The sequence below is a fragment of the Lepisosteus platostomus genome, chromosome 8 (assembly GCF_059453375.1).
Source record: "Lepisosteus platostomus isolate fLepPlt1 chromosome 8, fLepPlt1.hap1, whole genome shotgun sequence".
In the NCBI taxonomy this organism is placed as follows: domain Eukaryota; kingdom Metazoa; phylum Chordata; class Actinopteri; order Semionotiformes; family Lepisosteidae; genus Lepisosteus; species Lepisosteus platostomus.
The window spans coordinates 39983875-40007626 of NC_142618.1; the positions used below are offsets into that span (position 1 = coordinate 39983875).

Sequence of the window (23752 nt, forward strand, 5' to 3'; positions counted from 1 at the left end):
TATGTGAAATAAGTTAATATGTGAATATCAAAGATATGACAGGTCATTTAAGGCAACTGGTAGGAGAAATTGTTTGTAACCATAACTGGAAGTTGACACTATGCCAGAGAAGCCCCAATACTTTCCTGAGAGCAGCCTTGCACTTCCTTAGAGTTGATCCCAAGTGAAGATAACGGTATCTCACTGTGACATCCATTACACATTAAAAAGAAACTCTCAAAAATCAATTGTGGTCCTCTAGTGTGTCTATTTCTTTGGGTTGGAGATTCCATAAAGAATAAAGAAGTGGCTACTGTACATGTTGCATTTGTGAATACAAACATACAGTATCTGGACCTGCTGCATGAAGTGACTGTACTGAAAAATAGAAATAAGCTTACAGTACAGTTCTGTGGTGAATGTTTACAATAATTTACAGAACTTCACCAAAAAGCTGGCTTGCTCTGTCTCTCACATCAGGCAAGGGTATTGTATGACCAGAAGAGTCCTGGACACTCACAGGGAGGGACGGAGATTGGTTAATGATGTTGCTGTGGATGCATGCTGGGCAGTTCATGCACTTCAAAGTCCTCCTGTTTGAGTGCCAGCTAGAACCAGGTCATCTTGAGATAATGTGTCCTGGGTCTCTGAGAGAATTAAAACCTCTTCTTTCAACAGCACACCCCGCCTCATCTAATGGCACGCTTTATCTCAGACTGGGCTAAATATAACTTACATGGAGCCTCAGCCTTAGTCAGTTTATAAAAATGTTTTAATATTAAACCATAAAAAATGAATTATGTGTTTACCACTGCCAAAGACAACAATGTAGTTAGTATTCAAACATTTTCAAAACTACAGTCTTACATTTTTGTCACAAAACTCTTTTTACAGTAAAATGAAGAGCAAATATTTTGCCCAATAGTTCAGGTACACTTTTTTTTTCTGAGACACTGTTGTCGTTTTCTGGCAGATTTTCATTAAAATCTTATCCCTATGTAGGGTGGAGTACTAACTCTGGTGTATTAATGACGGTCATCACAAGCCTTCACAATGTGTGGTTCTGCCTCCATCTTTCATGAAAGACACTTGAGATGTCTCCCTCTCAATCTCTGTACAATATCCTTGTAATGTTTCCATTTAGTGGTTTAAATAAGATATTCTGAAGTGTTGTGCACCGATACATTTTTTGTGTGTGAAATCCTTTTGTATAGGAAGGATTGCCATCCACAGGTTGTTTGACCTATTTTTGTTTAAGCAGTGAAATCTGATGTCACTCTATTTAAATTTAAATCAAAAGAAGCAAAATACAAACTGGAAAAGGTGTGCCATGTGTAGAAACAGGCTTGTAGATATGTGGATGCCATACTTTTTTCAACTATAAAATATATTCTGAGCTACCTGTTTTATCTTTTTTTTGTAAGCTTGTTTACTGCACCTTTCAATGATCTTTAAACAAATATGACCAAAAAACAAAAATATGACGAAATGTCATGATAGATTGATAGATCACAACAGTCAAGTCCTGGATCTCTTATCCAAATTGTCACATGTCATACATAAAAACTCAGGTGTGTCAGAGACTACAGATTCTTTAAGGCAATGTCATCCATCCATCCACTTTCCACTCAAAGTGGCTCAGAGTTCTGGTGGCCACTTCAACCAATTCAGGGTCAAGGGGGAGACAGAGCCTTTCCCAGCCAGTGGCAGCCCCCGTGCTTTAGGTAGCAATGCTAACCACAGCGCATACCAAGCTACCCTCTTCAAGGAACTGTTCTCGAATTAATTCTAAATACGCAAGTTATTTTAACAGTGTCAATTATAATACTTCTGTAATATTTCTTCTTTTGTTCAGTGTACACTTTGAAGACACCAGATGAGACTCATGCTACAGGTGGAAGGAGTAAAGCATTTATAGAATAACTATCATGATTGTAATCCCTCCCCTCAAGGGCGCTCCAGCTCTTTCACATTTTAGTTGATTTTGTGTACCTGCTCCCTGTTCCAGCCTCCCTACAGAAGCCAGACACTCTCTCTGTTCTGAGCTCTGCATTGGAAGATGGTCGCCCCACATCCGCGGCTTGAGGGCATAGGCCTCCTATCGGCGTTCCAAACCAGCTGAGTCCGGGATTTGGAGCGCCTGGTCCTGTTACCCCATTTATCTCCCCCACCCTTCTCCAGATCCCGCTCTGATTTTTAACTTTGTCATGTCTGTCTCGGATTGGATCACCCGGCTCTGGACTTTTGCCTGCTCTGGATTTGCCTTCGGAGTCCCCTAGGACTGTTTGCCTGGACCATGCTCCCCCGAGCACCTGCGCACCTTCGTCACGCCCCCCTGTTCGTCTACCAGCCCAGTTCCTTCATCTCCTCCTTGTGTCTCTTCACTTCCTTCTGGATTCTGCTGTTTGCATAGGGTAACAATAACTATGCGTACACTAATCTGTTCAATCATCTGTTTCGTTACTTCCCATGCTTAACCTGCAGCGTGCAAGTATATACTGTAAATATGCACCACCTTCCTCCCCCTCCTTTATATGCACAGTCGGTCCAAGACACTTACGGCAGCTGAACTCGTCTTCCCCCCAAGGGCAGTCGGGGACACCGTCACAGCGAAGCAGAGAGGGGATGCACTGCTGATCGCTGCACTGGTACTGGCGGTCTCCACACAGTTCCTGGGGTGGCAGGGTGCCAGGCACTCCTGATGGACAGACCTCCTCATCGGACATGTCCTTGCAGTCGGGCTCCCCATCGCAGAGCCAGCTCTCAGGAATGCACTCGTGCACATGGAGGCACTCGAAGGAGCCTGATCTGCATGTGGGGGGCTGAGGGATGATCGGCCCTTTATTTAAAAAGAGATAAAACAGCAACAAAAGCAACATCGGTATTTCAGGGAGCTGCACAATTGCAAGGTTGGCGTAAATATACAGTATTACCACAACAAACATTAAAAAATGTTACTGTTTTTACAGAATGTGGGTAATTGTCAGTAACAGAATTACAGTAACATACATTGAGTTGCTTAATAATATTCATTCTAATACATTCTAATTTCATTAAGAAAAATGAAGTTATTGCTTCTTTCACGGTGTTAAAAAAACTTTAAGACAATGTTTACCACAACACAGCAGACTGCTTCTGGCAATTTTATATGACATGTTTTAAGAGGAAGAATACAGTATGTGCTTTTTAAGTCCATATAAAAAACCCAACCATGCAAAAAAAACAAAACAACAACAACAACAACAACAACTAAAACTTGTCTTAGTCTGTTGGTTGAAGCATTAGAAACCCACAGGGCATTTTTTGACATTTAATGATAGTCCTGGTGGAAACTAATGACATTTATATGGCTACTGTTTTGTGCCTCAATAGAAATTGTGCAGGTAGAGTTGGCTGGAGGTTTCCACTTGTCTCTTCAATGAATTTATGCGGGCTCAATAGAAAAGCAAATAAATTGTATTTCATTCTTATCTTTCCTGAGTGTAACTTTAAGGCATTTAAACACAATTGTTAAGGGGTTTTTGAGAAATGTGTTTGTCTGCTTTTCTCTGTTTCTATTACTAGCAGGTTCAAAGGGGCCCAGAGCTCTGGTGGCCAGGTCTAGACAATCCATTTTTTTGCTTTCCTTTTTGAGTACTGATTTCACAGCAACAAAGTGCTGAGTCCTTGATTGTATTCTAGGAAAAAATGGAACTAATGAAAAATGTTTTTTTTTATTATTCATTGTTGATGGATAATAAGCATATGCCAGATTTGATGGACAAGTAAATGTCCATAAATACAAAATTTCTCGTCAATTATTTATTAAGACAAAATGGCCTTATAAGTATCTCGACTAGTTTATTTTAAACGCAGGTTGGGTCCTACAGCTTCAGGGAACAAAGAGAGAGAACTGGTAGGGATGGTTGTGTCAGTGAATCTATGCAACACTGTATGTGACTTGCTGGGGGCCTGTGAGCTTACACTGTTCCATTCAATGGTAACTTTTCTGACAAACGCTCTGAATCCTACAGTGTGTAAAACTGCAAGTGGCTCTGAAAGCTATTATTTGTTAATATTGGCAATATTTCATAATATCATTTTATTTTTTCTATATTAGCTTCTAGGTGGATTTGCCTTTAAATGCAGGAAAGTGAGTCACAGAATTCTTTAATTATTTATGCTAATACTAACTGTATTTAATCTAAGCATTTAAAGTAAATTTGAATAATAGCCGAGGAGAAGTTTAAATTGATTTTTTGTTCCTTTTTGAACACTAGCAAGGTAGAGGTGACAAGGCTGAATGGATTAAATCTGAGAACGCCAGTGAAAGCAGAATACAAATTGCAGTTTCTTTTCCTTCTTTCAAACCTGGCCAGATTCCACTGTGAATTTATATCAGGCTGCAGTACAGAACGTATAAATTCACAGCTTCGTTTTGGTGCAATTGCCTAATGTTAAAGAAATAGAAGAACAAAGTATAGTTAAGATCATTAATTACAATACCTCCAACTGTACATTCCGGGGTGAAGGAAATATCGTCCAGTGCAATATCAGTTAGGCTATCTCCACCAATCTCTGCTTCAAAGGCCACTTGAAAAGGTTGGTTGTTGGATAGTATCACATTGGCATAATTCCATTTGTTCCCTTGGTTTCCAATCACAGACCACATTAACAGACTTATCCCATTGGATCCAACAGTATAAATCTATGAAGATTAAATTAATGATTGATTTCTTTGAAAGACCTAAAAACATTTTTTATGTGTAATAATACAAATGAAAACAAAATAAGTAATAATAAAAAATAAAAAATCTCAGCACATCACAGTTCAGATTAATTTGCTATTAATTTAAATAAATCATAAACAGATAAAAATTAAAAGATTACATTTTTGTTGAGCTGTGGAACACCATGTTAGACAGAACATAAGTTTAATCTATTACTATACTATGGAATATATTCAATTAAAAGTTTTTCTTTATGTGAATCTTATACACATTTGTAATCTTGATATTTAAAATATGTTATTTAGAAGTTCGAATTTTAAACACATTTACTAGCCATGAATTGCAGTTGTAAAGGCCAAAATTAATTAATAGCTTATAAAGTTCAAACACTTAACAGGTTTTTCAGTCAGCATTTTCTATTCTCACCATTGCGCACAGTATTGCATATGCAATTAACAAGATATATTTTTTAAATAATATATGATAGAACAATATCTTATAATTAGTTAAATAGCCATAGCACATTCTAAACCTTGCAGTCAGGAACTAAAGTAATAAATCACACATTTAATAACATAGAAACAGAACCAGTTGCAGCAGGCTATTGTTCAGATCAGAACTTATCTGAGACCTGTTAACCAAGTGACCTCAATACTGTGTTGCCATTTCTTAAAGAATCCCAGTTTACTGGTTTAAATTACATAACATAACAAAGCCCAACTGTTATTTTATCAGTTTGACATTTCCATTTTGCAACAAAGCATCCAATTTATTTATGGCATTCTGTAGGAAGATATACAGTAATATGGAAAATGGATATACTCCTGTCAACATTAGGAAGAATTCAATCAAGTCTCTTTAATTAGTTACATTTCTTCTAATCTGTTATTACCGCTACTGCCTTAAACTGGCTTTTTTTCATCCCTTCACCCATATGCTGGGTGTTTAGAGTGGTTTACAAAAGTATTCTCATATTTTCCACATTTCCATAAATGATCCAATCATGACATTGTCAAACAGAAGTTCATACTGACAGTATTCCAAATGTACTTTAAAACTGATACAAATAAAAATTGCTGAAAGTATGCATTTAAATTAAAATAGTGAGATTTTCAATTGAATCAGTATTCATCTCTTTTACTACAGTGATAAGTCAGATGCAAAAGAATGGTTGGAAAGGTCATACAATTAATGCACTGTAATTGTCTCAGTACTGGTGTGTAATCAAAGTGGATTTACTTGACTTCAGAGTAAATGCAACTGTCTCATTAGGTTCCCTCAAACAGATATTGAATTTCAAGCCACAACTCAGTGATTTGTAGTGATATAGCAAATCGACCATGAAAACCAAGGAGCTTTCAAAACAAATCAGGGATAAAGTGAGATAAAAGCATGTTCCAGAGAAGTCCTTGTGACTACAGTATAGTTCATAATAAAGAAGTGGAATGTGCATCATATTACCCAGACACAGATCGGGCTACCCTTCCAAAGTGAGAAGATGTAGGAAACTGATGAGGGTGACTTTGAATATCCGAGATGGAAGTTATGGAAGTTCATACTGTCCTTTACATTGCCTTTATCCCATGAATTAGGAAGGTCAGGGACGCAATAATGGAAAAACTTGAAATTTATTTTATTCATCTTTTTACAGACAGTACTTAGGGTTTTATTGTAGGAAATAGTTTATTCTGTGTTTACTTAGACTCACATCAGAGGCTTAGGCTTATACTGCACAGTGTGATAACTACTGACACAGTAAACACTTAAGATAGCAATTCAAGAGTTTCACCTTACCAACAGTTTTCATTGAACAAATCACTTTTGTATCTTGAGGAATGTCTGTACTGAATACAGTACTCAGTCTGTTCTGAATACTTTAGCAAGACATTGTACTGTATGTACCTTTCTGATGATTTGCAGAAGTGAAAGCTGTATTCCTACTAAAATAACTAAAACACATGTATCCATCTTAATCTCATAGATCTGTTGTTTGATGCTGTTAGGTATGCAACCACACCTCCTGTTTTTATAATCCTCTATAATGCCTAACTGCTGAACATGAATAATCCTAAATCTTTATTTTTAGAAGTACCTTTACAATAAAAGTGTTATAGGAACAACTTGGCAACCCGAAGCTGAGTTTTGGCTTTTACTGTACTCACGTGTCATAAGACAATTTTAAAAGGTTCCTTACCTTCAGTGTTCCCATGTGTTGTGATCCATACATGTAATACCAAAAGCGCAGATGACACACCCCAATGCTTGCTGGATAGGGTGTACTTGTTGTAATTATGGCAATGTCCCCTTCTTTTTGAATGGCAGAGTTCACATACAGGAATTTTCCATCTCCCTCTTGTATTGTACAAAAGATAAAATCATACAATATTATTATATTATGTGTTTTATTTAAGAACTGTATATTAAAAAAGAGTTCAATGGAGTTGAAATAAAGATACCTGGTGATTTACGTTTGCTGTATTCTAAAGTATTACCTGTTTGATTAACTAAGAAAACTAATGAAGATAAAAGGCTTTGGCAATGAACAAACCCCATTTGAAACCATGAATTCCTTCAAACTCAGATGACTTGTAATGATAGTTATTGTATTATAATTACACTATCCATAACAATTTAGATCCATCAAATACAAGAAAGTTCAGTATTTTTTTTCAAACCCCTGGAGTGAAAAGTCATTATCATCTTTCGGAGAATCATCATTCAACACTTTTGCTGAAAATATAAAGAAACCTCTGCTTTCAGCACATTTAACAGTTCTCTGTACCATGTTAATTCCCAAATTGTATAAGCTAAGACAACTCTAAAATGAGACCAGCTTGTGAAATATTGCTGCCCATCTCCATGGGGAAATTTCTGGCCATCTATTATTAGATACATTTAGTTCATGAAACTCTTAGGTTGATTCCCTCATGAGAATGAAAAGCAAAACCTTGAAACTGTGAAATCCCCCTTTGATATAGCACAGCCTGAAAACATGTTCACACTAGCTGAGTATTTATTGCTAACATGCTTTAGTGGAGCATCAGTATAATTTTGAAAGTGAATTAACAGGAAGCCACCATATGATCCATACCAAAAGGAAACACATAATGGGAGTATTCTTGGAGGAGAAAACCAGATAAAATATCCCAGTTTCAAACAAGTGTGTGGGTTCTTAAATTTACATTTATAATTTACCTTATAAAACCTTTAACTAATAAACACTTATAATACTTCATACTTTTATGGATTTAAACATTTTAATGTGACACATTATTTTAAAGGTTTATATCATACTGTCAGGGCTCTCCTATTGTAATAGATTTAGATGGCTAACTTAATATTTTGAACTTGAAAGAAACATCTAATTCATATGCATATCTTAAAGCAAATGTACATTAGCATCAACCCCACATCATATACCACTTAATTTGATTCTCAATAGTTTCCAGAGAGTAAAGAGATACAGTATACATGCATATAACAGATCCACAGTTTCTGAAAGAAGACAACCCGTACCATACAGAAAGTTGTTAATTAACTTACAAAGTATAATAATTATGGTTAAATATAACATTGGATATCTCTAAGATGTATGTTATTTAACTTGTTGTTGTTGCTGCCACTGTTCTGCGTTTATGTTGTTGGTGTTTCCTTAATGTTTTTGTATTTGTATTAATACTGTACATGCAAATAAGCATTTCATTGCACTTGTGCATATGACAAAAAACTGAACTGAACTGTATCTGATGTGTGTTGGATATTCTAGTGAAGCAATCAATTAAAAACACATCAGTATTACATACGTAGATACTATATACAGCACCTGTAAAAATCTAAAAAGAATACTTAACTCAAACTTCTATAGAATTTTAACTCATAACGTAAAATGTTTTGTTAGGTGAAAAATACAAAAGCTCCTTTCAGATCTGACAGAAGGGAAACAAATTAAATCTGTTTACAGTAATGTTATGACTTGCTGTACATCTGCAAGTGAATGGCACATAAAGGTTTAAATATTCCCAACTGTAGAATTCCTTGGTCTTACTGATAATATTCTGTCCACGTTTTTTGATTTTGCTGTTATATATCAGAAACAATTCAGCAAGACATAGCAAGAAGCATGCAGTAAGTGTGTCACAAGGGCTAATGATGAAGAGTGCTAAGGAGAGGAAATTAATTTAAATTTGCTCTGCAGATAGGTGACAATGAAATCTGTCATTGTTCTATAACAAGAACCATTCATCTTAACTAAACAGAAAATTACAAAATCCTTTCTGTGATACAAGACATGAACAGATTTGCAACACAATATATTCATGTTGATACCATTTCCAACTTAAAATGGGTAAATGGGTAAGATGTATTTAAGTAAAATATGTAATTTACATAGATTTCTCCTTCCTTAAATCTAAAAAACAAAATCAAACAAAAACAACTATCTGTCTGTATGAAAGTACAAAAAAAAGCCAAAAAAATATATCGCCAAAAACAAAATCAGATTTGGCTGAGGTTGTTTTGGTTGTTTGATGTTTTTCAAGAACTTACACAAAATGGGTTCTGAACCCCCTCTCTAGCAACCTCAGCAATGTCTGAAATGTTCATCATCACTGACTCCACCTTCCTGGAACCCTTCCTTTGTCTTTCTTCATACTTTTAATGTTGTGGACTTATATCACTGTCTTCAATGTACCTTAACCTGTTTTTACACCCTCCTGCTCCTTCTCATCCTTGTCTTCCATTGCTATCCATTAGTACAATTCCCTAAACCATGGACCTCCAGTCACAAGATCTTCCAGCTTTCATTGGAAACCAGTTCACAATTTCAAATCTAATGTAGTGATTTAATTAGTCTGGATTCTGTGGAGTCTGGATTAATGTGACATTGAAATATACTTATGAAGCTAAAAAGGCTGATCTTTTCAGGATCAAGGCTTGAGGAAACTTCTGTTAACAAGTAGGAAAGCAGTGTAATTCATATTCAATTGTTAGTTAAACTTTTTAAATGTATCATGCTGAATAAACTAATGAATAACCCACAATAGTGCACATTGCAGAGAGTAAACCGACAGCCTCAGAAAAATAGGAAGGAAAAATATTTTTTCTCTCTGTAACATTCTGGATTATTTCTTGAAACCTCCACAGAGAATCAAACAGAGCTAATGAAAGAAAGAATCTATTTACACAAACTCTCCAACCTCTACAGTACAATGGAATTTGAAATGGGTTATTATTATTTTATTAAAAAATAGTTTAATGCACACTCATATAAGACAAAAAAACAGAAATAGAAAGAAGCTTGCTAAATGTACTGTACATGTTGTTCTATACAGACTCCTATGACCTACTGAAATGTTTCTTGAATTCTGCTGAAATCATCTAGTGAGGTTAAAATTGTGTAGCCATAATAAAGAATTACATAGAGAATACAGAGAAACAACAGACACCTTTGTACTGCAAGTGAATAACATATGCCTTTTAGGAACACAACAGCAAGTTAAAAGAATAACTTCATTTGAATTTTTCTTCATTTTCCTCCAATATTCTTTTAAAACTAGATATCTTCCTGTGCTTCTTCTCTGTTGTTTTCTGTATGTGGATTACCAAAGCAATACAATCAGACAACCTACCATTCAAGATACTGTTTTTGTAAACTGGCTTTTCTTGCAAGGGGAAAGTCATTGACAAGTTGTTCAGGCTTAATCAGTATGCTAACACAGAGGCTGGCAGCTGCTTGTCAGCAAAGAAAAGGTAGCTAAAATAAAGCCACAGTGTAATCAAGCACAAGAGCCATTGTAGAAATGTTCTGAGAGGAGCCATCTATAAAATTGCTTTTGCCACTGAATAAGACAGGACTTGGGAAGAGTAATTATACAAAGCTGCTACAGGCTTCTGTCCCTTATATAATCCATATGATTGTGACCTTAAATCCTCCTGTCAAAGAAAAACTGTCCTAAATTATCAATTATCAGTTATACCTTTGAACACTTAACTATTGATGCCACTTTAGTATTTAATTATGGTCAAGTATAAAAATGATAATGAGTTTTCAAAAATGCAAGAAAAAAGTACAGATTTAACATTTTTCATTGTCTCTTTTCCTGTTATCATTATTATATCCTAATATTATTGACAATTTGTTTATCATATAATTGTATGTTTTTTGAAGTACTGGGGTGAACTTTGGTATCAATGACTGCTGCTTCAGGAGAGTCACTTGGAAGAGGTTTCACTGTGTATATTATTCTTAGGCTGAAGCATAGTGAGTCACTGATGGAGCTGGGGGATCAATCCAGACACCACTTCAATGTAACACCCATGGTAATTACTTAAACCACTGGATAGCCTTCATAGTTTACCACATTCTCCTGGCTCATAACATTTTAACAATCTTAAAATGATGCACACCATTACAGTGTAAACTTAAAAGGAGATGCACCAAGCATGCTTGCCAAAATAATAACTTCCCCTTTTCTCTTTCTTTCATGATTTTTGTGGATGCCTTTTCTTTTTTGAACAATTATCCATCCATTCTTTAACCACTTAATCCAATTCATGGTCGTGTGGGATCTGGAGCCTGTCCCAGCAAACAATGGGTGCAAAGCAGGACACACTCTGGACAGGATGCCAGTCCATCTCAGAGTAAACACACAGACACAAACACACAAGCTCACACCATGGTCAGTTTTCCCAGAAACCAATTTACTGTACCTACTACTACTGTATGTGTTTGGACTGTGAGAGAAAGCTGGAGAACCCAAAGAAACTTTATGCAGATACTATAGCACCCCAAGTCTGGAACTGAAGCCAGAGCCCTATTGCTATGAGGCAGCAATGCTAACCATTGTGCCACCATGCCACACTTGAATATTTATTTTTCTTTCAATACAACAAAATACAGTTTATCCACCCAGTCAAAGTTCCTTAGATATTTTAGCGCCATGACATGAACAGTGCTATGTCTGAAGACTGATACTGTACTCACTTTGGAACAGTCACTGTAAAGGAGTGTTCCAGGGCACAGCCACACAGTCACAACAGTCAAATTCAAAATCATGTTAGTTGCATAAAATCAATATAGAATTTCATATTCTAGAATACTCCAATAGGGAGCTGGGTGTCCCTCCATCAAATTGGGAATGGAAAATTGAGCAGGCTGTTGTAGTCAAAGATGTCATCAAGACTAGGGGCTGCGAACCTATCTCTTGTGAGGACAGGGATTAACTGCAAATCAGTGATAGCTTATGAAATTATTGCACATTTTGAAGAAAACAGTTAACTTTCCTTCAAAAATTCTAGTGAGTTTCAAAATGATTCAAAAGGAAGACATACTGTAGCTTAGAGGATAAAAAAAAAGAACCTGGAGCCTATGTTAAAATGTCCTCTTTTATAATGCAAAATACCAGGCACCGTATAGCTTACAAACAATGTTCTAAACACCTCAACTGATAAGACCAACAATATTATTTATTGTAAATTTTGGCTGCATTCAGGCAACCATAAACTTTGGAGTGCTGTAAGGTTGTTAACTAGACTCTTGGTTTTTCAAAGTCATTAACAAGGTCTTTGGCATCTTATTCCTTGGTTGTCAGATGATGAACTTTACTCTCAAGTACGTAATAGTTTTCCTCTTTACAACTGTAAAATGCTCGTTTTTAACTGGAAAAACTGCTCATTGTTTTATTGTAAAAGCAAATGCACTTAAACAGCACATAATAAAGCCTTTACTTCTCATAAAAAAACTGTGGTTTGATTTTAATAATATTATTAATCTCTCAAACCCTCAGAGTGATACTTTAGGAAGGCATAAGTCTTAAATAGGAAAGAGGTAAAATTCCAGTTCTTAGAGCAAATAAACATACACTATAACGAGGGAATGATTTAAGGATCAGAAATACAGTACAGTATATCTTTGAGGGAAGTGAATTTGCAGGAAGGACTGAAAAACAAAATTATAGTCAATGAGTGAAAAGCATACTAGATGCCACACCAGTACTTCTCAATCTCCAGTCACCTCACCTTCAGATTGCAAGGGCTGAGGGTTTACATGGTGAAGAGGTCTCCAATGCAAGAATGAAAATCTAACATTAAAGTCTTCTTCTATAACTAATGCATGCTATAGAAATTATAAGATTACAAGATCTATGCAGTAGAGAAACTGTGTACATAAGGTGATGGCAAGAACAACTTACAGTAGTACTGTTAAGTCCTACCATTAAATGTTGGAAATTACTTTTGGCACCACATAAAACCAAAGGTGGTAAAGTAGCATTTATCAACCTATCAGCCACTACAAGCATTCCCTTTGTTTATTCCACTTTTTAGATGGATGAATTCAAGCCACATATGCTCAAAGATATTAACTTAAATGTCAAAGAAATAAAATAAAAAAAACACGAGAGTGAAAGGCGACTTGCAACACAAAGAATATCAACATGACCCGATGGTAAAAGACAAAAGTAGAAACCGTGCTAAATGATCCCACAATGACTGAACAGGAAGCTCTGCTTAGATACAAAGTACAAGTACAATCTAAAAAATTTAACCAAGACACACCTACAATATACTGACTATTTGAGCAGCAGCCAACAATTTGCTTCCATGGTTTCAAACTAAAATGTAAAACACATACAAGTTCCTAATAAATGTACCTCATATGGGGTGTCCTTCAAAATATTGATGTATTTTATAGTATACGAAGAATTACAGTAACATAAAACATACCAACACTTTTTTTTATTCAGAATTGCTGGGCTTTTCACTTCCTCCCTAAGTATGATCATTTGCTTTGCAATGAAACACAATTGTTCCAAAGCATAAATAGCCACAAAAGAAAGCAGTCAGGAGAAAAATATCCAACTTCACTGGTTAGCGGTAAAACAATAGGTACAGTATAGTCTATAAATTAGACTTTGTTTCTCTGCATTTGAGTTTAATCTCCTCATGTTCTAAGTGGAATTGTCTTGGACAGTCTACCATGGGTTATCTTCAGCTTGGCTAGGTAAAGCAAGAAGCAGAGGAATCCTATTCCATTGGGCTCCTGAGCAAGGCCCTTAACCCCAACTGCTCCAGGGGCGCTGTACAATGGCCGACCCTGCGCTCTGACCCCAAGCTTCTCTTCCTGTCTTTGTGTCTGTGTCTTATAGAGAGCAAGCTGGGGTATGCGAAAAGACGAACTCCTAATGCAAGAAATTGTATATGGCTAATAAAGTGATCTCTCTCTCTCTTATCTTATACTTAAGCCTTCTCCGTTTCATTGAACATTGCTCGGTATTGTTAGCTTCCTCAGAACTTCTTGCCTCACATTTATAACTACTTGTTCTTGCTTTTGGATACTCTAACCTGAAACTCACCTTTGACCTCGATCTCATCTAGCGGTTTGGATCTGTCTGCCTTCTCCTTTGGTATCGAACCTGAAACTCGTCCTTGACTACGTCTCCGCCTTAGGTTTTCGATTTACCTAAAATCTCTCCTGACTCAGCTCTACAACTCTGCATAGGGTTCATCATTCAATCTACAACGTGCAGTGTTACAGTATAGTACCTTTTGAATTATCTACCATTTTGGCAGGTAGCCAGTGGAATTTTTTAAGTGGCCATCTTTTCTGACTGGTTCAGTGCAGGTTGAGGCAGATCATATAACCACTCTTGTCAAAATCTTTGTTAAATGCTACCGGTTTTAAACCTTAGATTTTTCCAGGAGGGAATGATTATCCTCTACATGGTCATGTCATTAGTATTAAGATACTGAGTGAAAGGATTTAAATCTGATGTCAATGAGTGATGCAATGTGATGCTTCAAGAACCCATAAGATGATTCGGAGGATACTAAAGAAGAGGACGCATTGAAGTGAGGCAATGAAAAGCAAGGATTTTTCATGGGAAGTTAACGTATTTAAACTGCTTCGGCTAGTGGTGAAACAAAGCCACAAAGCCTGACTCAAAATGTTTTTCTTTAGTCACAGCAAAGTTTCCATTTACAGTAATTTGGCTTTTTTTCTTCAGATTTGACAGCTAGCTAAGGTTTTTAGTTTTTGAATGGGCAATGATGATTATGTTTTCCTTATTTTATCTTCTGGACTGGGTCCAGATCTACTGTAGATGATCTTTTTTTTTCTGGTTTAACGGCACAAACAATAATTGTTTTTAACAGTCTCTACTGGTGACTGGCCTCTAGTTGGGATGAAATCTAGATTGTATTGTTTGCTGTCACTGGCTCAGGTTTTGTTAGTGAACACTGCTGGGTGGAGGATGAGTGTTGATATCCTTGCATTAACAGTATATTTATTTATTATTTATCCAAAGCAATTTACAATCCCATCTGGTCAATTATCTAGCTTCATTTTTTTCTAAAAAAAGGGGAACACATTTTGTGCTGCATTATGTATTTCCAAATATATTTCTCCATCAGGTATTTCCAATATATTTTTTAACAAAATGCAATCACTTTTTTATTTTTCTACCCCTCAGTTTGAAATCCCTAATTGTGAATCAACTTGGATTACAAGTCCTATACAGTATGTGCCAGTTCTCAAAACGCTCCTCTGCCAGCACAGAGTGGACAATTTCTCAGAGTGATCCAGCAGTATGCAACCCAAGGTTGGGAGACCCCTGGTCTCATTGCCACCCTGGTTAAACCCGGAGCTGGCTTGCGGTCCTGTGGGTCTCTGTTCACCTTCCTCTTGGTTGATGCTGCTTCTGTAGTGGGTTAGTCCCAAGCGACCACGTACTGGACAAAGTGATTACAAAGATGGATGGATGATGGTTAGGAGTTGTGCACCTTTGTTTTGCAAAAACAAATCCTAAGTATTTCTAAGGCTAAATCAAATGCTTCTTCAAAAAAAGTGCAGTAAGTCTATTCATTTTAAATACATACAGTAGAAATGTGCTTACAGTGTATATTAAAAAATAATTTTCATAATAAAACACAATGCCGATTGTATTTGTGCCCTTGTTAAACATTTTGCATTTCCCTTATTGTATTCATTAACAGCATGTGCTGGGCTGTCAGCCATAACTGAGGTGGTCTGAAGAAGTTGCTGTACGATCAACAATACAGTACACTGCATGTGAGCACTAAGTGTGTCAGCACCCCTGTTCTGTCTACAGTGTGGATTCTTCCAACCATGGAAAGAACCCTCTCACAGGTAGTGCTGATGTGGCGGTAAACCCAGGACAGCTGTCATAGTTCTATAATACAGCAAAAATAAATACAGTCCAGAATTTGCACATTAAAATTCATGATACGAGCAGACATCTGTTTCAAAACTAAGAATTCTTTCCTTTTTGATACATTTCCTTGATACAGTTCCCTATTTTCATAATTTTTTCCACTCCTCAGTGCTGTCAGGTTCTCTGTGTAATGGGATGCCTTTCTGGGATTCTGCGCCTGGTATTGTGAGGTTGTGCCAAGTTCCCTTTTCTCTGTAGTTTCTTTTAATATCTTTGTATCTATAGGAATTTCTTTAAATATTTTATTTTACATATTTTAAATGTTGTAACACAAACTAGTAAGTAGCAGTGCATCTGAACTACATGTAATATTTAGTTTTGAAGTATTTATTTTTTAATTTTATTTTTGCAGAAGGATCGTTAAACTGGTCATTAAGAGGATGAGCTAGTCAACAGTAGTGATCAAGCTAGGTAAAATCAGCTTAAAGCAGAAATAACAATGAAAAAATGTGATGCCTTTAATATAAAATTAATTAAGACAAATTATTTGTTTTTGTCTGATAGTAAAATGGATTTCCTTTCATAATACTGGAATATTGTATTCTATATCTGGATAGCCTCTTCTGTTTCCTAGCTGGGATCAAACCTAGATTTGTATTATTTGCTGTCACTGGCTCTGATTACCTACAGTAGTGAACACTGCTGGGTGGAGTACTAATACTGTTCGCATTTACATTTTTTCATTTGGCAGATGCTTTTTTCCAAAGCAACTTACAGTACTATTACATCTGGTGCTCTGCACCATGTATTTCCATTTACCAAACTTATCATCATTAGTACTCACATTCCCAGTATAGACAGAGAAAAGAAGGATGTCTGCATACAGTGTAGGCCAGTGGATCATGACTGTTTCTGTGAGTCTGATTTCCTGAATTGTCCTATGCAGAGTAGTAGAAACTGGTGAATGTTAATTGAAAATAAAGTGATATTTTAGGATTTGTTTGGTGAATAAGTTGACATAAAATACATTCATAGAAGATACCAATATGATATCTGAATCTAGAAAGCCTAGGAAGCCCACTCTATAATTTCAATTCCGATCTGCCTGGTCAATGGAAAGTCAGGGCTGAATTTGCAATTGAAGTTAACATTTGTACTGTCACTCTCGGTGAATTAACCTGGTTGTACAGAATTACTTAATGGCTACAGAAGTGCTACAACACAAAGTTATAAAAATTATGTATTCTAAAGCTGTAGAAATACATTCTATACACCACAAGGGAATTTAAAGCATTTTTTCTACTGTGGGTAAAATACCCGGTTACAAAAAACAAAAAAAATGATATTTTTCCATTGTTTACTGCATTGAAATTGAGGATAGCACAATGCTATGCTTGACATAAGGTTTTTAAAGATTTAATTTTTTAAGATTTTAATTTAAAGGTTAATTTTTGTTTATATTCTGAAGACAAAAAAGAGCATTTAACATTATACAAAATGTATAATAAAAATTCTGTATCTGTGATTTATATATGTATTGATCCAAAATTCAAAATAACACATTTTATAAAGTAATTATTTTGTGTCATTCGGGTGCCATGCTTTTGTTCTAGCTCTGTAGCTTTTTGTATGAATATTTTCTTTCCTAGTTAGCTATACAAGGCTGAGACCACAGAATGTTTTTTCTAATAAATAAAAGAATGTTCTAATTTCCTTTGCTGGGAAAACCTCCCCACAAAGCTCACAACACCTTATTTCCTGCACATAATGATTCAGAAGAGAAACGCACTACATAATATATTTCTGCCCAGAGGGGATTTTAATATCATTTTCGCATCATAATACCTAATATTTTAAATATCTTATTGTTTTTATATATGATCCCAAGCTCAAACAAATACCTTTGGACACCACTATAGTCTTGTTGTAAATTTCTACTATATTTTTCAAAGTATTACAATTCTTCAAATTATTAATGGTTATATTAATATAGTAAGCAAATTTGTTTTTATAAATCTATAAATTAATGATTTAAGGGTGGCTCATAAAACAATCTGGAACGTGACTCTCCAGAACTAGTGTTTGACACCCAAGTAAGTAATAAATACACATAAGATTGTTCCCCTAAGGCTGGAACTTAGTGCAAGTGAGTTGTTTTTCACACTAATATTATTTAAAACTTTTTTTTTCACTTCAACGACAGACTCAACTTTTTTCAGGCTATGATATGTGTCCTGGTTCTCAAGCCTGATTATTTTAGTTGGATGGCAGCTTTTTGTAACATAAAAATTGACAGAGAAAAAAGGTGAGAAAACACACAAACAACAAAACAAAAACTGACACATAAGCAGTTATTTGTAATTATGTTGATGTGGCCACATTTGATTTTTGAAGTTTTCGTTTTTTCCAATGTTTTGTTTGCTCTAAAAGTTTTGAGCTCTAGTGTGTGTGAAGAAGAGGGTCGTTTTAAAGAGAACTGGCAGATGTACCTGGGCTGTGGTCAGCAGTTGGTCCTGTTCCTTCTGTCTCTGTCCTGCTGCCTATCTTCCAATCAAAATCATCATTGCCATTCTGAGTTAAATGACACACTGCCTCCCAGGACTCTGTGCTTGGCATATTGAAATTGCAGGCACCAGGGGAACCCAGAATATGACCTGAAAGTGATCAACACATCAGTCAAAGTAATGTTTCACAAATCTTTCAAAAATATGCTTGATAATATTTCTTTATATTGGGATTCTGCCAAATTACAGAGGCATCATACTCAATATTTAAAAATCTTAAAATACTTCACAAAAATCTTGACCTAATTTAAAAATAGTTTTAATTGTTCTCCTATCTCCCATGTCCTCAGTTACTATGGTGGAAGTAACTGTCAGAGAACATGAAGACTCTGTCACCACCTATCGGTACCACCTCAGAGATCTTTGCTTTAATTATACTGGCAGATCCTCCAGTCAGCTGTCACCTGTCACCTACTGACTGCTCTGCACTGCTGTTTAGCCACTTATTGCATATTTAATGTACTGCATAATTTCACTGCTTGCCACCGCTTTAAGTTGCATGAGATAAAGTTGTACAGTAAGTCAAATAATAATATTTCTACAAGCTGCTCAAAACCTTGCACGTCAAATGACATGCTGTATATAACTTTTTGCTATCTAATCTAAGTCTATCTGTTATAAATGTTGTATAGAAAACTTTAAGGGACCTTGTTACGATCAGTCACTAGAATTATTAGTTTAGGATTTTTTTTTGTACAAAAGAAATGTGCTGTAAATTATGTACTTGTGTACTGTACTTAACAATTTTTTGCTCTCTGGCTCTAAGAGGTCTTCAGAGTGAATGCATAATTCTTTGTTTTAAAAACATTCTTTTCAATACATACTGTATAATATGAAACACATACTGTAGTCAAACAGTGATATTTACAGCTAATAAAGGCTTATCATTTTTTCATGTGAAGTCTAAGGACTTCAATGGAGAGCACCTGGTGCTGGAGAATCCAATCCAGAAAGTTTTAGAGCTAACCAGCAATTGTAATAAAGACTTTGAATAGTTTTATTGGGTTACATTAAGAAGATCATTTTTAAATTAAATATTTTTAATGATCATTTTGAACAAGTACCTGAATATCTTTCAGTTTTCAAGAATTTTCATGTTTGCTTAATTGGTCAATAACCTAAGTGTTCCCAGTTTAATGAAACATGATTTATATGAGATATATTTAGAGATACTATTCAGATTGAGACCCTCAAGGACCCTGTGTGGAGACCCCAACATACTGTACAGACAGACTAAACACTGCAAGAGATGATAACGTGGTAAAGGGAGTTTGGACAACTCAATTTTCACACAATAAGGCTTTTTTACAGCTTCAATGAAACATGTATATTTAAACCTTAACTTGAGCAATCCAGAGGTACTTACCACAGTCTAATTCATCTGATTCATCTTCACAGTCTGGTTTGTAGTCACACACAACATGGGACTCAACACACTTGCCATTCTGACACATGAAGTCTGTGACTTCTGGACATGACCCTGGCAGCTCTGCATCTGAAAAAGAGAAGGATCTACAATCAAAGCCCACTCATTAAGAGGATTGTTTCACATTTAAACACATTTTCATGAGTTTTCTAACATTTATTTTTAAGCAATAAAACAGTTCTTAAGCTTTTTTTGGCCATGATTTTTTTTATCAATTAAGGTATCACAGAATATTTTACACCTGGAGCACTTAACAGATGAGACCTTTTTGAGTCACCTTGGCTATTAGCTACTGTACAAATTAGGGCCTTCAAGCTTTTTGATTTCAGTACAATACGTCTTAGAAAGGGGAAGACAAGTAGTGCGCATAACCTTAGACAGTATTATGTGGTATCGTAAAACAAATAAGCATAATGCAAGATAAGCTTGACTATATTCACAGAAAAAAAGAAAAATCACTTTGTACCAAGATTTACTCTGTTTTTTAGAGGCTTCAGAAGGAAAAACAAGATGCTGCAGTTCTTAAGTGAGCAGGTTAACAAAAGAACTAAGAATAAGAAGGCCTTTAAATGTTTATTGAAAAGAACCAAATACTACAGATTTTAAGCTAGTATATATTTGAAATATAAAATATTCTTAATTGATTTCACATTAAAAATGCCTCCAGATCAGATAATCTTAAATCCTAAATTGACATGCTCATGGAATTTAGAGATCACAGAGAGCTTGTTTTGGAAACAGAAGAAGCTCACAAGAAAGAATGCACAGGATCCATATGGAGTTTTGTGAGATTGCAGGGTAGAGAAGTCACACTAATTGTTTTCATACTGTACTGTATGTCCACTAACTGGTGTCGAAACCTTAAAGATTTTTTTCCTGGGTGGTGTGGGAGGATGGCAGGTCTAGACAAGATGGCAGATCTTGCCTGGCTCTACCAATCTCCTACAGAGCTAAAGAGTCTCAATCATTGTTAGGCTCAAAAGAAAGAAGCAGAACTCACAACTCTAAGACTAAAAAAGGGAGCTGTCAAGGCATGTGTCATTGCCCATTCTGTCAGCGTGGGAAGAAGCTGCAGAAACCTTTGCCTATGAAAGAGGAATTACTGTTCCCAGACCTGAGGGTGAATGAGAGGAATTCATTGCCACAGTAAACTAGGAAATGGACGACTCCCAAATGACCAAGGATGAACATGCAAGCCACAGACTGGAGGACGAGGCTATCATCACTGCCTGAGATCAAATCACTTCCATTGCCAGGGCTTGTCACCCACAACAGTAGGCCACCCTGAGAGACGGACAGGAGTGTGCTACCCTTTCCTGAACTTGCCATCCGTGTGATGGCTGTTTTCATCTACAGGATGTTCTGCTGCCAGGGGAATGGAAACAAGCTGCACAGATTATAAGAATGCCAACTAATCAGTACCATGTCAAGTGCTAAACATGTTTTTTGTTAAATGATATTAAATGAGAAGATAATGTTGTGTGTGTACAATGCTGGCATTATTAGAAACAACTATTCTAATTACTGTAAAAAAAATGATCCTTTGAGAGAAATAGTCAAGGAGCTGACACAGATTTTGAATCTTCACAGGAAACTGTGTTCTTTCTCTCTCAGACTTTTTTCAACTACTTTAAAAACTGTAAGGCACAAATGTTGTTTCATTATAATATTTAAAGATAAGGACATTTTCAGCATCGGGTTTAATACAATTTTAAAACTTTTTAAGGCACTGTATGTCTTAGTAACTCTTTGCATAATGAGTCTTTACAGAGTAATTTGAATTGAATTAATTTATTTTCAAAGGAAAGGTACTTATGCATCAGGAGAGGTGTTTATTTCTATATGATTCAAGGCTTCTCTGTTTGTCATTCAGGAAATACAAGTACTGCTTAATTACAGCAGTGTAATCATGTTTTATGAATGTTAAAAAATTATTAATTATAGCATAAATGTTTGTTTGCTATGAATTACTTTGCCAGAGGACAAAAAAATGCAACGGTACTAGTTGTCCTGCTAGTTATTAGACAATTTAAAAAATTGGTTTGCAAAAATATCTTCTCAATCAACAGACTACCATGTTACAGATATATTTATATCAGTATATATCTACTGTAAATATGTACTGCAACAATGTATACTGTAACAAATACACTGTATATACATTGATAAAAATGACCCATAGTTTATTATACTGTATATAATAAAACAGAGAACTAGATAAACTGAGATATGATTTATTTAAAATTTATCCATATCCATAATTAAGATTACACATTTTTTTTTAAAGTGTTAAAAGCCCCCAAACTAAATAAATGAGATCAAGGTGAGGGATATACTAATTTAACGTGAAGTAATGCAGCACAACTTTTATTATACTAAAATCAAAGGACAAAATGATTTTATGTGCTCAAAATATAATTGTTCAAGACATTTTGTGCATCCTGGGGGTCTAATTTGTACACCATGTTAATTTTAAATAAACTCACAAAAAGTATAAATTAACTTTAAAACTTTAGTCTCACTCTAAGATTTACTAAATTGTTATTATTTCATTGTTATTACAGAATTGCTTTTGTAATTGCTTCACTAACTCAAGTGATCAAGGCAAACTGAATTTGTAAAACTCATTTTGGAAATGTATATTATTTCAATATAATGATTTCAGGCACCCCTGTGACCCTATATTGGATAAAGTGGGTAGAAAATGAAAGGATGGATGCAAAAAGAAAGTGACAAGGCACAGCTGGCATTAACTCCACCAAAGAAAATGCAATTTCAGTGTTAGAAATTAACCAGCTTTTATTCCAAAATGTCACAAAAATTTAATTTAAATCTGGTAAAAAACTACAACTGAAATAATACAACTTCTAGTAATAAAAAGTTAATTTAGAGGTTCAAAGAGCATTTCAGATGTCTTTGATGTATTACAGTATGAACTTTATGATCTCTCATTGTGCATAACACATTACGTTCTTACATTCTTTGTCATATTCACTTCAACCTCTTAGTTCCCATGAAGGAAATACTTCTTATTGTTCTCTTCTCACACAACAATAAGTAGAAATAATCTTTCATTTACAAGCATTTCTTTTTCTTTAAAATCATCATGAACTTTAAAGGTCTCACTACTTCAGCCTCAAAAAAACAGAATTAGTATAAGACACAGTTTATATATACAGTAGGAACAAGTAAATGTTTATTCCATGCTGAAAGGAAACCTCAAACAGGGGTTTTGGAACTCCTATTGCAGAAAGACATCCAAAACCTAGTTCATAACTTCTCCCTTCTCTCAACAACAAATCAGTTTCCTTCTAATCCTATCTATTCATTTGCAGGTTTTGACTTTTTGACTTAACACCTCATCAACATCTTATACAATATACATCCTTATTAACTACTGTATTTTGTTTTTTTTTACACCTCTCTTAAACTCTCTCGACACCACCTGAGTGTCTAAGCTGCTTCTCTCCAAGTATTTTGTTCTCCCATACTTTATCAACTGCCAGTTCTCCTCTCTCTCTCATACCTGAAGAAGGCTTCACTTCACTCTTCTCTTTTCAGTATGGAATAAACCTTTACTTGTTCGTTTGCAGCCTAAGTATGTTGACGCATGTTGATGTAGCTACCTACTTCAACAGCTTATATACTGTACATCCTTATTAACTACTCTATTTTGTTTTTTGAACATATGGAAATGACACATGCAAACCCCTGTTCAAAAGTAGGCTGTCCAATCTAAGTTGAGATGTCTCATTACTCTCTCATTTCTCTGATGAGTCAACCCAGCATAGGGTATGTTACAAAAGCATAGGGTACGTTAAAGTATGTCACTCAGTGCTGCCTCAGTAGAGTGATATGCGCCAGAGATAATTTTAAATTCAGAGATAACTTTTTTATTCCAGTTAT

At 35.4% G+C, this 23752-nt stretch overlaps 1 protein-coding gene across 2 annotated transcripts in view; it reads right to left on the reverse strand.

Moving 5' to 3' along the window:
• The window catches only part of LOC148657314 (MAM and LDL-receptor class A domain-containing protein 2), a 285832-nt gene that overhangs the window by 21910 nt on the left and 240170 nt on the right, over positions 1-23752 (reverse strand). For both annotated transcript variants that reach the window (XM_088643402.1, XM_088643401.1), the window contains exons 106-110: positions 19787-19915; positions 18346-18510; positions 6883-7040; positions 4465-4666; positions 2540-2818 (exon numbers count right to left, since the gene is read on the reverse strand). In XM_088643402.1, the coding sequence (XP_088499528.1) occupies positions 2540-2818; positions 4465-4666; positions 6883-7040; positions 18346-18510; positions 19787-19915 (933 nt within the window). The remainder of the gene's footprint in view (positions 1-2539; positions 2819-4464; positions 4667-6882; positions 7041-18345; positions 18511-19786; positions 19916-23752) is intronic.